Source organism: Callithrix jacchus, chromosome 7 (assembly GCF_049354715.1).
Source record: "Callithrix jacchus isolate 240 chromosome 7, calJac240_pri, whole genome shotgun sequence".
In the NCBI taxonomy this organism is placed as follows: Eukaryota; Metazoa; Chordata; class Mammalia; order Primates; family Cebidae; genus Callithrix; species Callithrix jacchus.
Window position 1 is genome coordinate 84,529,752 of NC_133508.1, and position 19,583 is coordinate 84,549,334.

Consider the following 19,583-nt stretch of genomic DNA (forward strand, 5'->3'; position numbering starts at 1 on the left):
GCTTACCCTTGGCCCCCAATACAAACTAATGCATGCTGGGCTCAAATGGTTCAGGCAGGAAGAACAGCCTGACTCAGAAGATAAGAAGTGGGTGACTGGGATGAAATCCCCATGTGAGGTTTTATCCAGAGCTCAGTCCACCCTCAGAGCTGGAACAGGGAGTGGCTGGGAGTTCAGGGAGGCCCTAGAGCCAGACTGCCACTTAGATTAGATGCTGTGTGTCCTTCTGCAAGTGACTTCACCTCTCTGGGCCTCGTGTTCCTCAATGATTAGGTGGGGAAACTCATAGCTCTGACCTCACCGGGTTGTTATGCAGATTTAATGAGTTAAAAAGGCTTAGAGCCTGGTACAGAGTGAGCAGCTAATAAATATTGGCTATGAGGATCTAAGCTTCTTTCAAACTCTGGGTCTTTATGCTGGAGCATGGGCTGCATGGAACACTGGAGTCTGAGGATCCTGTCACCGACCTCCGGGGCTGCCCGGGACCCAGAGCCTGGCTCTCAATGACACCTTCCATGCCTGGCCTGGTGTATGGACCCACAGATGGACTGAGTTGGTCCCTGCTCTCAGATAGCTCCCAGACTGTGGGGGAAAGAGTGGAAGACCTGGCAGGAACAGCAGATGGCCACTAGTGGCTATTGAGCAGAATGGGTGTGCCCTGGCAGGGAAGTCATGGGCGAGAGGCATAGCCAGAGACAGCAATGGAGAAGGTGAGGGTCAGGCAGCAGGGTTGCCACAGTGTGGGACTGTGACCCAGGAAGGAGGTCAGGGCCCTGCCCAATCCTCCTAGTACCATCTTGATTCAGAGCCAGGGAAACCACAGAATCTTCCAGGCAGCACCCAGGAGTTCTACTGAATCCCTCTCCCCCGACCCAACCACCAGCTCTAAATCCTAAGCACCTCTCCAGTTCTAACGTGGCTCCCACTCCCACCCATGCTCTGGCCCTGCTGTTACCTCCAGCCAAGATGGCTCACCAGCTCCTTCCCAATCTCCTGCCACCAGCCCAGTCTTTCCATGCTTGCTGCCTGGTAAAGACCCGCCCCTACCTCATCAGAAGCTCCTTCACCGCTCTCCTGAAGGCCTGGGCAGGAAGGCAGGGCCAGTCAGGCCCAAGGCACCCCTAGATGCCCCAGCGGCTCACCTGTGTATGGCCTGTCCAGCGGGTGTGTGGTCCACCTCCAGCCCTGCCTGTCGCAGGATGTCGATGACAGTGTTGTTCCCCAGAAAGTGACCTGAAACACAAGCGACAAAGGGGGGTCAGCCACCAGCCACAGGGGACTGCCCTGGCCATCCCCTAATGTGTCTGGGCCAGTGACCTATACCAAAGTCAATGCCCCAGACTCTGAGAGGCAGTATGGCATAGAAGGTAAGACAAGGTCCTGGTGCCACCCTGCCTGGGTTCAAATCCTGGCTCTGCTGCTCATTAACTGTATCTCCCTCTGCCTGTTTCCTCCTCTGCAAAGTGAGAATGGCTATAATAGCAACTCCAGGGTTGCTGTGAGGGTTAAAGGAACAGCCACCCACATGTAGGAAGGGGTCTCCATGCTTTCTGCTGTATCTCTGTGCCTCTTATCATAAAGCTGACCGAAGTCCCTGACTGCCCAGGCTGGGACAGCCTCCAGCACTCAAAGCCCACCTCCAGGCAACCTCAAGCCCCTAGCAGGTCTATGGTTCATCTTGATAAGTTCTACCAGCAATCAAGCCTCCCTTAGCATGGGAGTGGGGTTCTATATTTCATATGGGCCTCCTCACTCAGCTCCCAGAGAGCAGAGATGGCATCTGCACTGCCTGGCACAGGCCCAGCACCTGCTGACTGGATGCACAGATTCCTCGGCCCAATATTTGTGGAGAACACACTGTGGGCCAGGTCCTGGGACTCATTGAGGTGTAAGATCCCAGCAGGGGCAACCAAAACACCCCTAGTGATTGCAGGGCCTGGCAGACACTGACCGGGGCCTCGAGGAGGCACAAACACAGAACTGAACCCTTCAGAGGTGTGTGTGGGGAGAGAGGCTGGCCTCCTTCTCGGTCTCCTACTCACTATTTATTAATTCAGCAAACATTCATGATACCCTTGCTCTGTAGTCAGCTCTGCACTAGGCAAGGTGAATACAGAAATGGGTGAATTAGTCGAAAGCCCCAGATGGGAGTGGCAATCACCTTCCTGTGCTGGAATGCAGGCTGAGGTCTGAGTACTCAGGGGAGGCCTCTCCTGGGCTCTAGTTGGGAAGAATCCTCAGGAGACCCAGTGACTGTGGACACAGGAGCTGCTGAAAGTCAGCACTCTGGGATGTCCCTCTGCCTCGGGGGCCTCAGTCTCTCCAACCTGCTCAATGTGGTCACTGGGTGCTTGTTCAGGGCCCTGGGCCTGCCCTGTGGCCTCACTCATTCGGGCAGCACTCTCCCCTCCTGCTCACTGTTCATCCTGAACTCTAGGGGGGATCCCTGCACTATTCCTCTAATTGCCTGTGAGTGGTGGTGACAGGTGGAAGCCAGAAGGTCAGCATGCTGACAGCCCCAGGGAGGTCCAGGAGAATGGAAAGTGGGCAGGCTGCTGGGGAGCAGAGATGCTCCGGCAGGGGGAGCCAGTGTAGGACTACACAGTGGCCGGAGCAGAGGGCGAGCCATGCCGCTATCTTGCCCCGCCAGCCTCGCACACCTCTGGGCTTCACAACTCTCCAGGAATTCCCCCCGCCCCGTATCTCCCTGTTGCTGGCCATGCCCTGCCGGAGCATCTGGAGGTGTCTTGGGCCTGCCTGACCATGCCTGATGGTGTGCCCCATGGCTGGCTGACCCTGCCTTCCTGAAGTCCCACTTGAGAATCACTGGGAAAGATCACTGGGCTCGGAGTGTCAGAGGGCTTTAGCCCAGCATCCACCACACTTGCCCGGAGACGTCGGGTGTGCCCATTACACTCTAAGTCCTCAGTTTTTTGCTATGCATAATATCTATGGGCTCTTCTTGCTCTCAGAGCCGATGGGAAGGTTTTTGTTTCATTTCAGGGACCCTTATGAAGAGATATCTCCCTCTCTCTTTCCTTTCCCCATCTATTCATTTCATTCATTTAATGAACACTGCATGGGTACCTATGTTGTACTGGGTAGTGACGAATAGGCAGGGTCCTTTTCCAGGCACTCACACACTTGAGGATGGGACTCCCATGATCCGTGCACTAAGCACAATGGAGAGGGAACTGTCCTCACAGGATGCTGTCGGGGCACATAAGGGGCCTCTAAGCCAGCCTGGTGTCAAGCAGACTTCCTGCAGGGGCACTGCTGCTAGCTGCAGGGTGGGATGAGGGTTATGGAGGTGAGGATGGGAATGGGTGGCACTGTGGGGGAGGCAGCTCCATCCAGGGGAACTGCATGTGCAAAGACTAGGAGGTGAATGAGGCACACCTGGGAAGCTAACTGTGGAAGAGGCATGGCCAGCACAGGCATGAGCAGCCCTTCCAGAGCTCTGGCCCTGACCTACTGCTGTTGAGGACAAAAAATCCAGGCTCCTGCCAAGGCTCTGTGTGTGCACCTCAGCCTGTGATCCTAAGCAAATGGCTTCCCTGCCACCAGCCTCAGTTTCCTTGTGGGTCAAATGGGTCTATAGTTCTTTGGCTGACTCCTAGGGGCAGCTGTAAAGCCCTAATGAGGCAGAAGGAGTGGGTTTCCCTTGGAAAATCCCAGAGTGCAGTACTGAGTGATGGGCTGGAGACGGTCTCTGGCGGGGACTGTCATCCCCTCTTGCTTTCCCCCACAGCACAAAAAGGCTGGAAAGGCGGCTTCAGCACATAGGCTGCAGGAACTCTCTTGCCGGCAGCTGTTGGACTCCGCTCCTGGCAGCAAAGACAATTCCTTCTCTGCCCTCACGGAGATCTGTTCAAAGACAAGGCCTCCCTGCCCAACAGTGGTCCTTGCGTCTGCCCAGAGGATTTCAAGAGCTGCCAGGGAAAACAGCCCTGCCTTGGGCTGTACAGGAGCAGCAGCTAATATTTACTGATTGCTGTGTGGCTACTCCAAAAGGAGCATTTCTGGGGCCGAGTAGAGGAGACGTTCAGAGGGCCCAGGCCCCAGCACAGCCCTGGCAGTGTGGACCTCACAGGACGCCCGCTGGATCCCGCGCACCACGCGGCAATGGTTCCCGTGTCTGGCCGGTGCTCCCATCCATCCCTCAACCTCAACCATTCCAGACCTTTATTGTTCTCTGCAAGATCCAAACGGAAGACATTCGGTGTTTTGAGAAAATGAAACCAATCAGGAATAATCCTCTCAATTTCCATTCTCTCCTTCTCTAACCCATACTCACTTTCCTTTCCCTCTGCCAGGGCAGGAATGGTCACCTCCACTCAGGTGGCTACTCCCTGCACAACTCCAGGAGGTGCCATTCCCATGTGGCCCATGCCCCAGAACTGTATAATGCTGTTTCTGTACCCCGCAGCTGGGTTGGCAACACTTGCCACTGCCGCAGTGCTAACGACTCCATTCCATCCCAGTTCTCTCTGCTTCTCTCCGTGCCCCCATCTGTCCTCTTTCTCCTGTCTAGTCAATGTGGGAGCCCTGGGAACCTTCCCCTTGGCCCTCTTCTCACCCACACTCACGTCATCGATCCTGATGGTTTTGGTGCCCCCACAATGCTGAATTGCGACCTTGCATGCAGCATTTGTCCAGCAGCCTACTGGACATTTCCACCTAAACATCCTCAGAACCTATGGAATCCAACTCATTCTTCTCTGCAAGAATGTCTGTGTCTTAACCAGACTCCGCTATCCAACCTAAATAGGTCCTGTCTTGATTCTCCTCCCTCCTCTTCTTCATACAATCAGTTCTCAGAGGCCCCCTGGTGTGACCTCCTAAAGGTGCTTGGTTCTGGCCCAGCTCACCATCACCTTCTGCCTGAAGCACTGCAGAAACTGCTCTCCTCGTTCTCTCTAGTTCACACCCCAGAGCTGACTTTGTCAGAACGTGCTCCCCCAACCAGCCACCTGAGGGGGATCTAAGAGTTTCTGAGGGCAAGGGTCATGCCTGATTCATCTTTATCCCCAGAGATTAAAAAAAATTCCCCAGGTCTGGCATGTGGCAGTGTCTTTGTGAATGCTTGTTGAATGAATGAGTGAAAAAACCTGTTACTCCATATCCTTTCCATGATCTCATCCTATCCCTGGGAGACCTGAGCTCATGGATCTCCTCTTCTTGTAACTCAGTCCTGCCCCTTGGTGGTGCTCCTCCAGATTCCACCAATCCCAGGAATTTGGCCCTCGAACCAGCCCCTGAGTCAGGGCTCAGTGCATGCTGTCCCCAGGGGCTGGCAGACAGAGACTATGCTTGCCTCCAAGGTCAGAAATCCTGAAATAGCTGCCACACCTATCCTGGAACTTGCAGGGAAAGTCATGGAAAGTCTCCAAAGGGGCCCCACGATGTTGGGGCTCAGCCTGCAAGGCTTGCCCAGGCTCCCCAGGTCTCCTGGCCACGGCTCAGCAGCCCCTTCCAGCACTGACAGCTGTTCTCTGGCCAGCTCTCTGCAGGAAGACACGTTCCATTTCATCTGCCGTGGCCTTGTGGATGAGAAGACGAGGAAACAGAGGGAGGACCTTGGGGGCTGGGGCACACAGAGCCGCGGAGACAGAGAGAGAGAGAGAGAGCCGACAGAGAGAGAGGCAGGCAGAAGAGCAGGGAGACACTCACAGAAAGGGGCATGGAGGAGGAAGAGAGCTTCAGGACCAATGGGGAGCCAACAGACAACGTGGAGAGAGGCTCAGAGACAGACAGTAAGAGACACAGAGACAACAGTAGGGAGAGAGGGAAGAAGAGATACCAGGACAAATAAATAGAAAGAGACGAGGATAGGACAAAGAGATACAGAGACAGAGAGGGAATGAAAGAAAGGGAGAAAGAGGAAGGAGGGAATCCAGAAATGAAAACAAAAAGTGTGGTGGAGACCAATTCACGGAGGACATCAGGGAAGGCTTCCTAGAGGAGGGGCTCCTGTATCCAGTCATGTATCAAGGACTCCCAGGACAGATGGGATTCAGATGGAGATGTAAGAGAAGACAGGAAAAGTAAGAAGCAGCAGCCTGAAGGTAGATTGGTTCTTAAAAATTGTGGGGCTGGGACCCTGTGTATTTAGAGCAAAGCCAAGGTCCCACTATAAAAGACACTTACATACAAACAAGAAGAGGTGCCCTGCTTGGAGCAGGTGCATCCCCGTGATGTTTTAGTGCAAATAAAAAGACTCCTTTTCTCCTAAGTGCAATCTAGCCTGTGCCAGGGCACAGGGCTCAGTGAGCAGAGCACAGGCCAGGGCCAGATCTACCCCACCTCCCATCAGCCTGGCACAGCCTGACAGCCCCTGTGGACCCTCTGACATGGGAAGGCAGGCTAGAGCAAGTCTTGTCCGGGGTTAGGATGCCACTCATCAACCAACTGTGTCACCTTGGGGAGTCTCCTTTTTCTCTTTGTACCTCAGTTTCCCCACATGGTGTTGGGCCTCATGTTCTCATGGGTCCTCCCACCTCTATGATTCCTTCATTTGAGGACCTGAACACACACTTATACTTAGCGGGCCTCCCAAGCCCAGGATGCTTCTGCAATGTCATTTCATTTTATCCTGACAGAGGCCCTTTGAGGTGTTGCCAGTTTCCAGGTGAGGAAACTGAGGCTCAGTGAAGGGACAGGACTTGCCCAAGGTCACACACCTAGTAAAAGACAAAGCTTGGACTTCAATCCAGAGATGTCCCAGTTTACTGCACGTCCTGCTACACCCACTCTGAAGTATTGGCAGCTGCGAGGTATCCTGAGTTCACATTTGGGGGCAGGAAATTGTCAGAAACATGTGTACCTTCCAAGGTTCAACAGATTGGACAGGAGAGTGTGCAAGCGCTCAGCAAGAACAACACGTAATTAACAAGGCAATTTTAGGACCGTGTTGAGGGGCTGGGCAGAGGGAGGAGGGGAGAACCAGATGTTCCCACAAAGGCTCCAAAGCAGCACAGGCTCCCCCCGGCCAGCACACATGTTTTCTCTCCAGTGAGTATGCTGGGTTTCCAGTTTTCTCTTCCTGGAAGAGGCATCCCAAGCCCCTATTTATGTTCCGTCTGAAATTAATGCAAGGGAAACTTTCAAATGCTAATCTAGCTGCCAGGACAGGCCTGCCGGATGTCAAGCTATGGCGGTATTTGTTTTCCTGAGGAAGTGTGGCAGGAGGGCTCAGTGGGAGGGCCAGCAGAGGATGGACAACTGGTCTCCCAAAGAGCGTCTGGTGGGACAGTGGCAGAGCAGAGCTTCCCTTCTCTCGCTTTGCAGGCTGCCTAGGGAAGGGCTGGGCCCTTTCAGTTCCGTGGGGCCTGAGATGATGCCTCCATGTACCCACACTTGTGCCAGGAGCTGACAGACACAGTCCTCTCTCCTGAGGGGTCACAGTATGGAGGCAGAGATGGGCAGGCAAACACTCACAGGACAGCATGAGCCATGCAGTGCCAGGGGCCAAGGAGGGGGACCCAGACTAAGGAGATCAGTGAGGAGGAAGAGAAGAGGAAGAGCGTTCCCACACGCACAGAGGGGAGAGGCGGCGTGGCACGTGCTGGCCAATAGCAGTTTTGGGTTGCTGCAGCATCAAGTGAAAGAGGAGGTAACAATAACGAGGGTTGGGGCAGGATGGTCTCCCTCCTCCATCACATTCTCATTTCTGCAGGACATGGTGAAGGGGGCAGATTCAAGCTGGGGTCAAAAATCACTCTCTCAGGCAACTGTCCAGCTGTAAGGGAGTGAGTACACCCCCCTTGGAGGTATGTAAGCTGAGGCTTGAAGAGCACTTGTCAGGCCTGCGAGGGGTATTCAGACATCCTACCGGGAACTGGCCATGTCTGGGTGGAACCAGAGATTCTGCCCGCGTTAGCAGCCTTTACCAGCTGCGCCTCTTTGGAAGCTATTAGAACTCAGGATGTCAGAAATGAAAGTGCCCCAGGGCTTCAGCCGGCCGGCTCGGCTCTGCCATCAACACTGCAAAGATGGATACGAATTCTGGGAAGAGCAATCCTGCTGAGGCTAACAGAACTTGCCCTGTGTCACACCGGCAGACAGGGGCAGAGCTGGGCTCAAACTCAGGCATGGCACGGGGTATATCCATGTCAAGGCCCAGACCCAGGCAATGGCCGTGCTGGGTGATTTCAGGTCAGCACAGGACACAGCCTGTGATGGGTTCCGTGAACTGCAGGAGGCAGTGCTCAGCCTGGGATCCCCAAGGCCGTGGCAGTCACTCTACAACATCCAGAGGCTCCTTTCTAAGATTCACAACACCCCAGGATCCCTGGGAGCTCGCTGTTGGCAGGGACAGGGACCCACACTTCCTGAGCCTCAATGCTACTTGGGGCTGAATTTGGCTCTTGGGATTTCCGCATGGTGTCCCAAAGGCCACCGAGCACTTCTGCCTTTCGACCCCAGCAGCCTACTCTCTCCTGTTTGGGAGTCCTGTTCTTAGAGGACTTCGGGCTCTGAGAGGCCAGGAATCCCGAAATAATGACGGCAACACAAGAGCTCACATTTATGGGTGACTGTAAGGCCAGGCCCTGGGCCGTACTAGTGCTAGTCAGCTGAATCTCAGGTTCATCTGCAGAGAAGTGAGGCAACTGATCTGCCCAAGGCTACTTCTGATCAGGAGAACGCAGGGGTTCTAACTCACACAGTCTGGCTCCAAGCCCATGCTCTTATCTACAACACTTTCTTCTCTTGCCTTTTCCACACCATCCAGGAAGAGTGCTGAGCCCCTTGCCAGATTCGTACATCCTCTTGTGCCGATGGAGCAGCTCTGGGATCCAGCCTGGGATGTAAGCATTCTGTTCTTGACTCTCCCCTGCTCCGGAGGGCGAGGGCTGGCTCCAGCTAGGGACAAGACAGGAGGGGATGTTCCTCTGGCTGGCTGGATGTTCTGGCAGGAAGCAGCAATGGTGACTCTGGCCAAGGACTGCAGCCCTTCACAGGCATACCAGCTGCCAGATGCATGCGTGGAAGGGCGGCAGGGCACTTTGAAGCACCATCGGAAATTCTGAAACACTTCAGATGCCATGGCCTCAAGCTCCAGCTTGGGGAGTGTGGTAGACCAGGGTGCTTGCCAGTGAGAGAGGACAGCAGCTGTTATTTTTGTTTGTTCATTTGTCTTGCTTTTTTTTTTTTTTTTTAGTGATGGGGGTCTCACTCTGTCACCCAGGCTGGAGTGCAGTGGTTCAGTCTTGGCTCACGGCAGCCTTGACATCTGGGCTCAAGCAATCCTCCCATCTCAGCCTCTTGAGGAGCTGGGACTATAGGCTTGCATCACCATGACTATGACTGGCTAATTTTTTAATTTTTGTAGAAATGGGGTCTTGCTGTGTTGCCAGGCTGGTCTCGAACTCCTGGCTTCAAGCGATCCTCCTGTCTCAGCCTCCCAAAGTGCTGGGACTACAAGTGTGAGCCACTGTGACCAGCTTGCCTCCTGTTTCTAAGGTGAAAAAGACCCTACATGGACCACAGCTGCCCTTCTGTGCCCGGCTATGAGCTCTGAAGGGCTGCCATTTCTGAGGCCACCAAATGAAGAGCCAAGATGAGGAAGGAGGTGGTTATGGGTGTGGGTCTTGCACTGGGGACTATGGGGATGATCAGTAAACTGGAAGGCAGCTGGATTTGCATCAGGGAAATTTCATCTGGTTCTCACCTCCTCCAGGAAGCCTTCTGTAACTTACCCTGCCTCCTTTCTGTGCCAGTCACTCAAACCTCTGTTTGGCATGTGTGGAACTGCTGAATACTGTTCAGCTAGAAGGGACCTTGGGCCTAGCTCTATCTAAAGCCCCTCACTGTGCAGATAGCCGAGGAAAGACTCTGAGAAGGCCACATAGAAGATCTCAGAATCCCCTTTCCACCCTCATGTCTTTGACGTAATTCTCACCCTGCTCCATTTCGTTCTTTTCTGGCTTTTCCCTCCCTGATCACCTTGTGGCCTCCCCTCCCTACAAATGCCCCTGCTTAGCACTGAACTCCCCCCCACCACAGTCTGTGACTGCACGGCTTACTCAACAGTACCTGGGACTCTCTTCTCAGGTCTTTTCATTTGTCAATCTAGCCTCAGCTTCCAAAGGCAGATGTGATGTTGCTGGACCCCTCAGTCTCCCACTATGCGGGCAGAAAATGTGGGTTTTAGGCTGGGTTTTGCTGTGGGGTAATGTAGGAACAGGCAGCATTTCTGCTCATGGACCTCAGGGTTGGTGCATTCGTTCATTCATTTATTCAACAAGTGGGTAATATGCACCTTCTTAGTGCTCAGGGAGTGGATATCCTAGACTGGGAGCATGAGAGAGGCTGTGATAGCAAAATCCTGGAGGCCTATGGGAGCCCAGAGAGGAGGTCAGGGAAGGCCCAGCAGAATTCCCAGCAGAACAGAGAGGGCCAAAGCAGCAGCCAGATGGATTTTGTAGGGACCAGGATGACTTCCTTGTCATCAGGAAGAATGACTTAGACAATGTGACCACCATTTCACTCCAGTTCTAAGACTCTGACTTCCCATCTGTACTCTGAGATTTATTGATCAGTCAAGTGGAATAATAAATACCATCTTGTCTTGCTCCAAGAGGAATTGGGATGTGGAAGGGCCATATAAGTTGATGGATATGGTAGTTTTTCAAGCAGGATGGTGTCTACTCTCTAGGAAGGAATTTCTATCATGATGAATTTAAAAAGGTGCTAATGGCATTCAGTACGTTGGCCTTACATCTCTCCCTTCTCTCAAGGCTGCATCTTTACCTCTGATCTGCCTCTGTGTCCCAGCCTCACAGGTGTGTTTTAGATTATGGGTCTGTAGCACTCTAGTTGGGGTAGAAACAGGCTGGCATGAGCTTGGGGGCTGAATGTGCTGAACGTGTGGGTGCCTGGGTAATGGATCCAGCCTCTCTGTCTCTGGTGCTCACACTGTTTGCCTTTTAACTCTTCAAGTTCTGCCTTCTGCCTGGACTTCTGCTCCCTGTGGAGCAGGTGACAGTCCTGTGTGGAGTGATTTCCATTCCTGGAACCCTCTTAGCTCCATACTCCTCCCAAGGAATCTAAGAGTGGTTGGAGCAAATGATGCTAGCATGTTAGAAGGCTCCGATTACAGCATGCTAGAATGTTAGAGCTGTGCAATTTTAAAGCACCAGCATATTAGGGTCAAAGATTTTGGAATGTCAGAAGTTAGAATTGTATTCAGATGATAGCGCATGCTAGGGACAGAGTGTGTGATAACCACTGGTTGTTCTCAGTTCAACATGAATGGGCCCTAGAGGTTACCCGGTCCACCTCTGAGTACAGCTCAAGTCTTCAACGTAGCTCCTCTAATTCCTACATTTCTCTTTCTATTCCATAAAAAAAAGTGCTGGAGATTTCTGGATGTCTGAACGAGTAAATATCCTGAGAAACTTGTTTCCCTGGAGCTAGGGGTAAAATCATAATTTTCTTCTAGTGCATAAGACTGGACCCCCACCCCAGCAATTGGGCCTGGGATACCTTGTGACTCAATGGAATGAACTTCATTCTGTGTGATTTGGTCCAGTATGTCCTCATAGAACATCTAGGTGTCAGCAATTCTGACGTGTATGCGCCCTGTCCTGGAATAGTTCACATGGAACGGGATGATCGCTGAGCAACGGGTGCCGGAGAAAATCAGCTCACAGGCGTAGGGGACAGCATCCACATTTACATCCCAGCTGCTTGGTGCTGCTGGAGAAAATCTTACACCTGACTTGGCAGGTTCATGGGCCCTCATTGCCAGTCAGCATCCTCTGTGTTCCTAGCACAGACAGAGCAGATTTGCGGCTGGCATGTGCCCTAATCTTGGTCTCCAGCAGACATCACAAATCAATCAGATTTGTGATCACAGCCTCTTCTCTGTGGAGCTCTGATGAGACTTGTTTTATCTTATACCATCAGGGTCCAGGCTGCTGCTACCCATCAATGATAATGGCCCATAGGAGGAAACCTCTTTAACTTCTTGTCCTGGTCAGTTCTTGTGGCCAATTTCTCCTATGTTAAATGTTCTCACCTCTTTAAACCAAGAATCCTCCTTTCTCTCTCCTCTTCCTCTGCAGATGACCTCACCTTCTACTTCAGACAGTGGTGCTCTGATTAGAAGCCATCCATTGAGAATTTGCTCCCTTTTCCGCTGCCAAATTACTTGCCTGCTGGCTTCCTCCCTCCTTCCCTTCAGTTACAGGTGAGGAGGTGTCTTCATCCAAGGCGTCCTCCTCAACCCTGCGCCCAAGCTCTGGTCCCCACCTTGCTACCTCCTTGGAACCTCGGACTTATTGTTTTTCCTCCTCTCTCCTGCATCATCAGCCTCCCCCATCCTAGAATATTCTCTTCATCACGTTTAAGCATGCTCAATTCTTTCTCATCTTAAAAAAAAAGGTGGGTGAGTGGGGAGAACAAGGCCACTACCAGTTTTTCATTTTGTCAGGTAAGGACTTTGAGACTCTTATCTGCCTCCCACTAGCATCTTTTTTGTTTTCCAAAGTAAGGAATATTTTAACTTCAAACACAGTTGAAAAGAGATAATTTCAGAACACAAACCTGCAAAATGAATACATTTAGCTAATAAAGAATTCACCACTTTGTGCTTATTTTTCTGTTATTTGTAGACCAGAGGAAATCCAAGGACCTGGATCTGCAAACAACTGGACTAGAAAATCTCTTGGAGCCCTGTAGGCTCAGCCTGTCCAGCTACAGGAGCCCAGCAGACAGAACATGGGCTTTCTCTCCCCTCTGGCTGACACATCCCTCCATGGCCACAGCCTGGCTTCTTCCAGAACATCTAGGCTTGCACACTGGCCACAGCCAACTCCTGGATAGGAAGAGCCTCCATTTGGGCCCCCCAGCATCACCCAGGTTTGCTCAAGGTTGTCATCCCACCTGCCACGAACTGCAGTCACCTCCAGGAGAGGTCACACAGTGCCAGGTTGCAGACACATCACAGAGGCTAAGAGTATTCCGTGAGATGCGCCAGCTAAACAGACACTTGTTTCCACAAAATCCTCAACACTTCTGAATGTATACAGCAAAGGTACCACGTGCAAGGGCAATGGCCAGGCCTGGGACTCGAGAGGCCAGGGTTCATTCATGTCGCAGGTCTGCCCCTGTGGCCTTGAGGAAGCCATTCACCTTCCCCGAGTCTTGGTTTTCATCCTCAAAATGAGTATCACAAAACCCGTCTCATGGTGTTACGTAATCAGAGAGCCTGGAATGGTGGCTGGCACGTAGTAAGGGCTTTTATGATAAGAACGCTTCCACCATGGAAGAGCGTTGTAACACTGTGTCCTGAAATGAGCGTATCGGGCACAATCACACAAGGCAGGTGTATTGTCCCAGTTTTACAGATAAGGGACTGAGGCCCTTGGAGGTGAAATGGCTTTCCCAGTGTCTCTTAGCTTACAACAGTAGAGCCACACTTTACACCCAGGCCTCCTGACCCCGAAGCTCTTACCCTTTGCACTGAAGCCACCTCAGAGCAGAAGAGAGAAGAAGCCAGATTGCTGTCGGCATTGGAAACCCCTGTCTGTCCTGGCAGGCTCTCAGGGCAGGATTCTGGAGCTGGGCTGGGCTGGAGTTGGGTCCTAATAAGCACGGGAGGGCCTGGCAGGTGGAGACTCAATCTCTCACCTTCCCACACCTGGCCCCACCCAGCCTCCAGAACCACAGAGCTTTCAGGAACTTCAGCTGGACACTGAGGCTGGGCCTGTCGTGAAGTGCCAGAAGAGACCCCAGCAGGGGCCTGGCTCGGACACTTGGCAAGGCTGCATTGGGGTGGCTGGAGTGTCTCATAGTTATGTTTCTATTTCCTGAGGTATTTCTTAGAGCTACCCATGGACTGTAGGCTTGAGGGACACTGGCATGAGCAGATGCATGCCTGGAGGATGGATAGGTGCATTCCTGATAGTGTAGACCCTTCCTCCAACCCATAGCCTGGGGGGTCTTATGGGTTCTTGGGAACCTGGCAGGCGACGGGCTGTAAGACCCCAGCTGAGTCCCAGGGTCCCCACTGCCTGGGAACCCTGAAACAGAACGGCCCCCAAGTGGGTGGGTGGAGTGGATCAGGTATTTCTTCAGGTTGCACTCTGCCAGCAGAGTGCTTAGTCCCAGCCCTGCCCAAAAGCCAGCCTGTCACTGGATGTGGGGCTCAGAAATTACATGACCATAAGAATGTAACGAGGCTGGAGTGGACTTCCTTCACCACAGCTTTCATGTGGACACACTCCATGTCAATATGGACTGACTCTGTAACAGGCCCACTGGGCTGGCTCATTGCCCCGCACATGGAAACGGAACCCTTGGATCATAGCTCCTGGTCCTGGGGTCCAGTTGTGGCCTTGTCCTGGACTTCCTAGGGGCTTTGCTCATGTCCCTGCCCTCTGTGGACCTCAGTTTGCCCACAGCTGTGATGAGGTGGGCAGCTCAAGCTCAGTGGCTCTGTCCACCTTGGAAAATCTTGAGTGGAAAGGAGATTTGCTGTGCAGAGTGGGCCATTTGTTCCAGGCATGGCTGAGCCAGGAGAAGTGGCAGCTGCCAGCAGGATCTGCATGTGGCTCCAGATCTGTTGTTTTTGGAGGGCAGATTCAAGAGAGCGGAGGTGGGCTCCCTCTTTCTGACTTTACTGCCAGCCTATCCTCATAAGTTCACCAGCCCAGAGGAGACCAGGATGGGAGACTCTGGTCAACGTTCATTTCTTCACTCGTTCATTCTTTCATCCACTCACCAAACTCAAAACCTATTACACACTATCAAAGACACAGCAATGATTAGGTGGTGCCCCACCTCCGAGGCGAGCATGGGAGACAAAGCCAACACCACTCATCGACCACAGTGTGGGGAGCAGTCCAGAGGCGGGGAGGAGGGGAGGAGTCTGGGACGGGGACAGTGGTAATGGGCATGGAAAGAGTGGATGTGCGTGAGGTCTTTCTGGTGGCCTGTCAACAGGGTTGGCTGGGGACTGACTACATTCTGGAGATGGCAGAAGCTGCATTGGGCATGATGCCTTTGTGCTAGCCTCGTGCTGGAGTGCACATCTGTGGCCCCACAGGCCTAGGCTTTCAGGAAAAGGAGGTCAGTGTCCAGGGCTGCCCTCACTGCTGTAATTTTCAATGTTAGACTCTCCTGCTTTCTCACTCACAGACAGCTGGTGGCAGCTACCTCCAGCCCTGGGTGACTCTGGTCCTGGGTCCTGGGGCAGGTAGGACTATTCAGTTGGGGTGTGTGGAATGAGGGCTCCCTCACTGACTGCATTCTCCAGAGGCTCCCCCAGGTCCAGGAGGAGCCTGAGGGCTGGATGACTCAGGGTGATTCCCTGTTTGGAGTCTACTGGGGACTGTTCCAGAGCAGGAAGCACTGCCCCAATGCCTATAGGAGGGAGGACTGACAAGGTAACTGGATAGTGGGGGAGAGGGAGGGGACTCTTCCCTGCACAGTCCTCAGAGCTGTCCTGACTCACATCAAGCTGCCAGCAGGTGTCCTGCGGCTCGAGAGTGACTTACCCTCTCCATGCTGCCAGTCAAGGTCCTGCTCCTGCCTCTAGACCCCCTACAGGATCTCTCCCTTCTCAAAAACCCGTGGCTGAATCTCTCTGGAATCCTAGATGGCCAAAATGAGTCCTGGATCCCCCTGTTCAGATGGCTAAACTGAGGCAATAAGAGGGAAAGAGACTTGCTGGAGGCCGCGACAGGCTGTGGGAGAGATCCAACATGAGCCCAGAACTCTTTCTGCCTAGCTGCTATGCCTTAAAGAGGCTGTCCCAGGAGGATTGTGTCTACTTCTGAGCCCCTCCCCTGTGTCTCTATGTGTGGGTTGCAAAGGAAGGAAGAAGCCCAGCAGATGTGCCCCTGCCTCTTGCCCTTGGGGGTGAATGTTCAAACAGTGGACATATCCCATTACAAAATCAGGTCATCCACAAGGGCCCTGTAGGTTAGACTAACTGCTTGTCCTGGAGGGTGGCATGATGGTGGCAGAAGGGGAAGGGAACAGCTAGGGGCAGCAGCTATGACAGCAGCACCAGGTGCAGTGAGCACATCCAGGAGCCATCTCATTCATCCTCACAATGCAGGAGGTCAGTTCTGTCAACCCAAATTTCAGGTAACATGAGCAAGAAATAAACATCTGTTGCTGTAAGCTACTGAGCAGAAGCTGGTTAGTAACAGGAGGCAAACACAATATGCTGGTCCTGATGTAAACATAGTGTTACCGGCAGGAACAGACAGACAGATGGGAACAAAGTGTGAGAGAGAAGAGGAATAATGAGAGGAAAAGGAACAGGGAGAGGGATGCTAAGTGAGCCCTGCACCTGAACGTCTGGACTTCCCTTTGCAGGAAGAGGCCACGGTTCACCTGTGATGATCACACTTCTACTCACTATCACGATGGTGATGATCATCACTGCAGCTGCCTTTTTGAGTTCTGACTATGTGGCAGGTTGTTTTTTAAAATATTATCACTCATCTTTACAACTATTCTACAAAGTAGATTTTTCAGTTCATCAAATAGTTATTACTATCGCTGCCCATTTATATAAGAAAGAACTGAGTCTTTGAGGTGATGTGGCTGGGCTGGGATCTAGAGCCAGGACTGTGGGATGCCAGAGCCAGCCTCTCCCTCTGGGAGAGCTTCACAGCCTTGCCCCTGGCTCTGTGGGTGGGCCTGAGGCTGGGCTGGGCAGTGGGAGCTGGCTTAATTCTGGGCTCTCACATGGCTGCCTGGGGCATGGAGGGGCCACAGAAATTATCCCGGCCATGGCAGGGGTCATCACTCCTCTTTCCCCTGGGGATCGTTATGTAAGAACCCTTGACCCGAAGCAGAACTGCCTTGGGTCCCGGTGCTGCCGCTAAGCATTATGTAGTTTTCCTGCCCCATCCTGGGTCTCGACTTCTCCCTCAATGAAGGAGAGGTTAGAGGAGAGCCAAGCAAATCTCCCAGGATTCTGCAAACAATCCCTTCCCCGCACTGGCCCAAACCTGCTCCGAAGGCAAAGAAGCAGATCTTGTCCTTGTTCTCCTGCAGAAGCGCCATGACCCTCTTCCCCATGCGCTCATTCCTCTTGTAGATGAGCTCCTGGCGGAAGTAGCTGTCAATCTCCTGGGCCGTCACCTGCTCGTGTGGCGGGAGGGTAGTGTTGATAAAGTTGGGCAGCTGCAAAGGCAAGACAGAGGCTGCCTTCAGTTGGTTTTATTTTTTAACTTTCTTTTTAAAATTTTTGATAAAGGGTCTTACTGTCACCCAGGCTGGAGTGCAGTGGCACAATCATGGCTCATGGCAGCCTCAACTCTCTGGCCAAAGCCATCCTCCTGCCTCAGCCTCCCAAATAGGTGTGTACCACCCTGACCAACTAATTTTTAAATATTTTGTAGAGATGGAATCCTACTATGTTGCCCTGGCCAATCTTGAACTCCTGTGGGCTCAAGCAACTCCTGCTGTGGCTTCCCACAGTGCTGGGATTATAGGCATGAGCCACTGTGCACGACCTATTGTCAGTTCTTTATGGAGCAAGGTCGACTTAGGGTAAATATGCACAGCCCAAGTGGTGCTGGGTAACTTACTTTTATGAGGTCCCTACATTGGGCTGCATATTATGGATATACATATATCTCATCAACTCCAAAATCCTCTGAGATAAGTGTTATTCCAGTTTAAAGGATGAAGCAAGCAGAAGTGGAAAAGATCCAGAGATGTGCAAAGCTGCACATCTAGTGAAGGGGCAGCGCTAGGACAGGCCCAGCTGCTGGGCTCCTACATGCATTGCTCTGCCCTGTTTAACCTCAGCAGATGCTGAGGTCTGGGGAGGCTGGCACTGTGCTCATCTTGTTAACTGCTCTCACTTCACTACCGAGCCCAGTGCTGGCATGTACGATGAATTCAGTTCAGCAAGAGGATGTGCAGGGTCCACTGAGCTGCCTGGTGCAGCAGGAAGGCCACTGAGTAGAGGATTAGGCTGACCTGGGCTTCAGCCCCCGTTCTGATGCTGTGTGGCACTGGGCAAGTGACTTAACTTTTCCGAGCCCCAGCTTTGTCACTTGTAAGATGAAACTGATGACACTGTGGGGATTCAGTAGGAGGATGGGGGCTGTCATTCAGCACATGCCCTCCTACAGAGATGACAGAAGAGATCATTACTTTTGATTTTCCCAATGCCTGAGCCACCATCTGCTGCCACCACAAACTCCCCATCCCTGCACCACCACTTTCCAGGGCACAATGCAAACACCTCCATCCCTTCTTGAAAAGCTCAACCCCAGGGCCACGGCTCCCCCCAGGTTGGTTTGCTCAACAACCTAGCTCTGAGCTGCCTAGCTGAACTCTGGGTGTTTCACCATCACCCCACACTATGCACCCAGCCACATGGCCTGGGAGTGGCATCATTAACATGCTCTTGAACTAGGCAGAGAGCTCCCTGGGTTCAGGGACAGAGCTTTTGTCATTCTTGGCTCCCAACACCTGGCACAAAGAAGGTACCCAGATTCCCTGAACCTTGAACTTAAACTTGGGCTGTCCTTTTCTGAGCACAGTTGCCCCACTGTGTTCTTCTATTCCCAATATTTTGTCTTTCCAACCTGGATAACAGGCCCAGGTGCTCCTGCACCACCTCCTCCAATATGTGTATGGGGCTGTTGAGGCAACTGAGGCAGGGAGTCAGAACATACTATCTCTTTCCTCACAAGCTGCCTGTGTCATTCCAACCTCCAAGCTCTTGCTCACAGGATGTCTTCCGTCTGGTTTCCCTCTTCTACTTCTCTATCTTCACCTACCCAGGCCCGAAGTACAAGACACCAGACCTCGCCAACGGATGGGTGAGGTGGATGGAGAGCCTGGTGCGAGGAGGCTAATTTCCTGCAGGTTTAAGCCCCCCAGATGGTCCTGCAGCCAGCCACATGGCTTCGAGAGCCCCTGCAGCACCGTCAACACTCCTTCTGAGGAAAATGGAGTCAATGGAGGCTGAGCTTTAAGGGACTCGAAGGAGCTGGGATAGCTGCCTCTGCTATCTGCTGGCCAAGGCCTAGTGTGTTTCCCAGAGTGATAGGGGAGGTAAAGGTACATACACCATGGGGCTTCTCTGCCAGAAAGGCCTGATTCACTGCCTCGGTATGAACAAGACAATAACATGGCTGATGTCCCCTAACCTTGTGCAGTATGCAACATGCATAGCTGTAGACAGCAGTCTTGCTGGTGCCCAATCAGAGTTGGCAATGGAATTCTCACTCCCCCACATACCCGCTTTGAAAGCGAGGATTGGAAATCCTAACGTAACAGGGCACGCTTGGACTTGATGCAGCTATGGGAAACACTGAAGGCTTCTGAATGGGGAGAAGCACAGACAGGCCATGACTCAGAGGAGTTATTTCTGGAAATATGACCCTCATAGGTTCTCTCTGTTTTTTAGGTACTGGATAATAATGTGAAAACTGTGTTGTAGCATCAAATAAGTATTTGTCCAAGCAGTGAATGAATGAGCGAGCTGAGGGGCCTCAGAAGTATGGGGTTATGAATGTAGGGGCCGAAGTCAGACAGCCAGGACAACTTGGGTTGGAATCCCTCTTTTGCAGCTTACTAGGTGAGTGGTCTCTCTA

The 19,583-nt window shown here is 52.6% G+C and overlaps 1 protein-coding gene across 1 annotated transcript in view; it reads right to left on the reverse strand.

The window, feature by feature from the left end:
• The window catches only part of TRABD2B (TraB domain containing 2B), a 229,749-nt gene that overhangs the window by 15,998 nt on the left and 194,168 nt on the right, over positions 1 to 19,583 (reverse strand). The window contains exons 4-5 of the mRNA XM_035251404.3: positions 16,977 to 17,151; positions 1,143 to 1,233 (exon numbers count right to left, since the gene is read on the reverse strand). Coding sequence (XP_035107295.1) covers positions 1,143 to 1,233; positions 16,977 to 17,151 — 266 coding nt within the window. The remainder of the gene's footprint in view (positions 1 to 1,142; positions 1,234 to 16,976; positions 17,152 to 19,583) is intronic.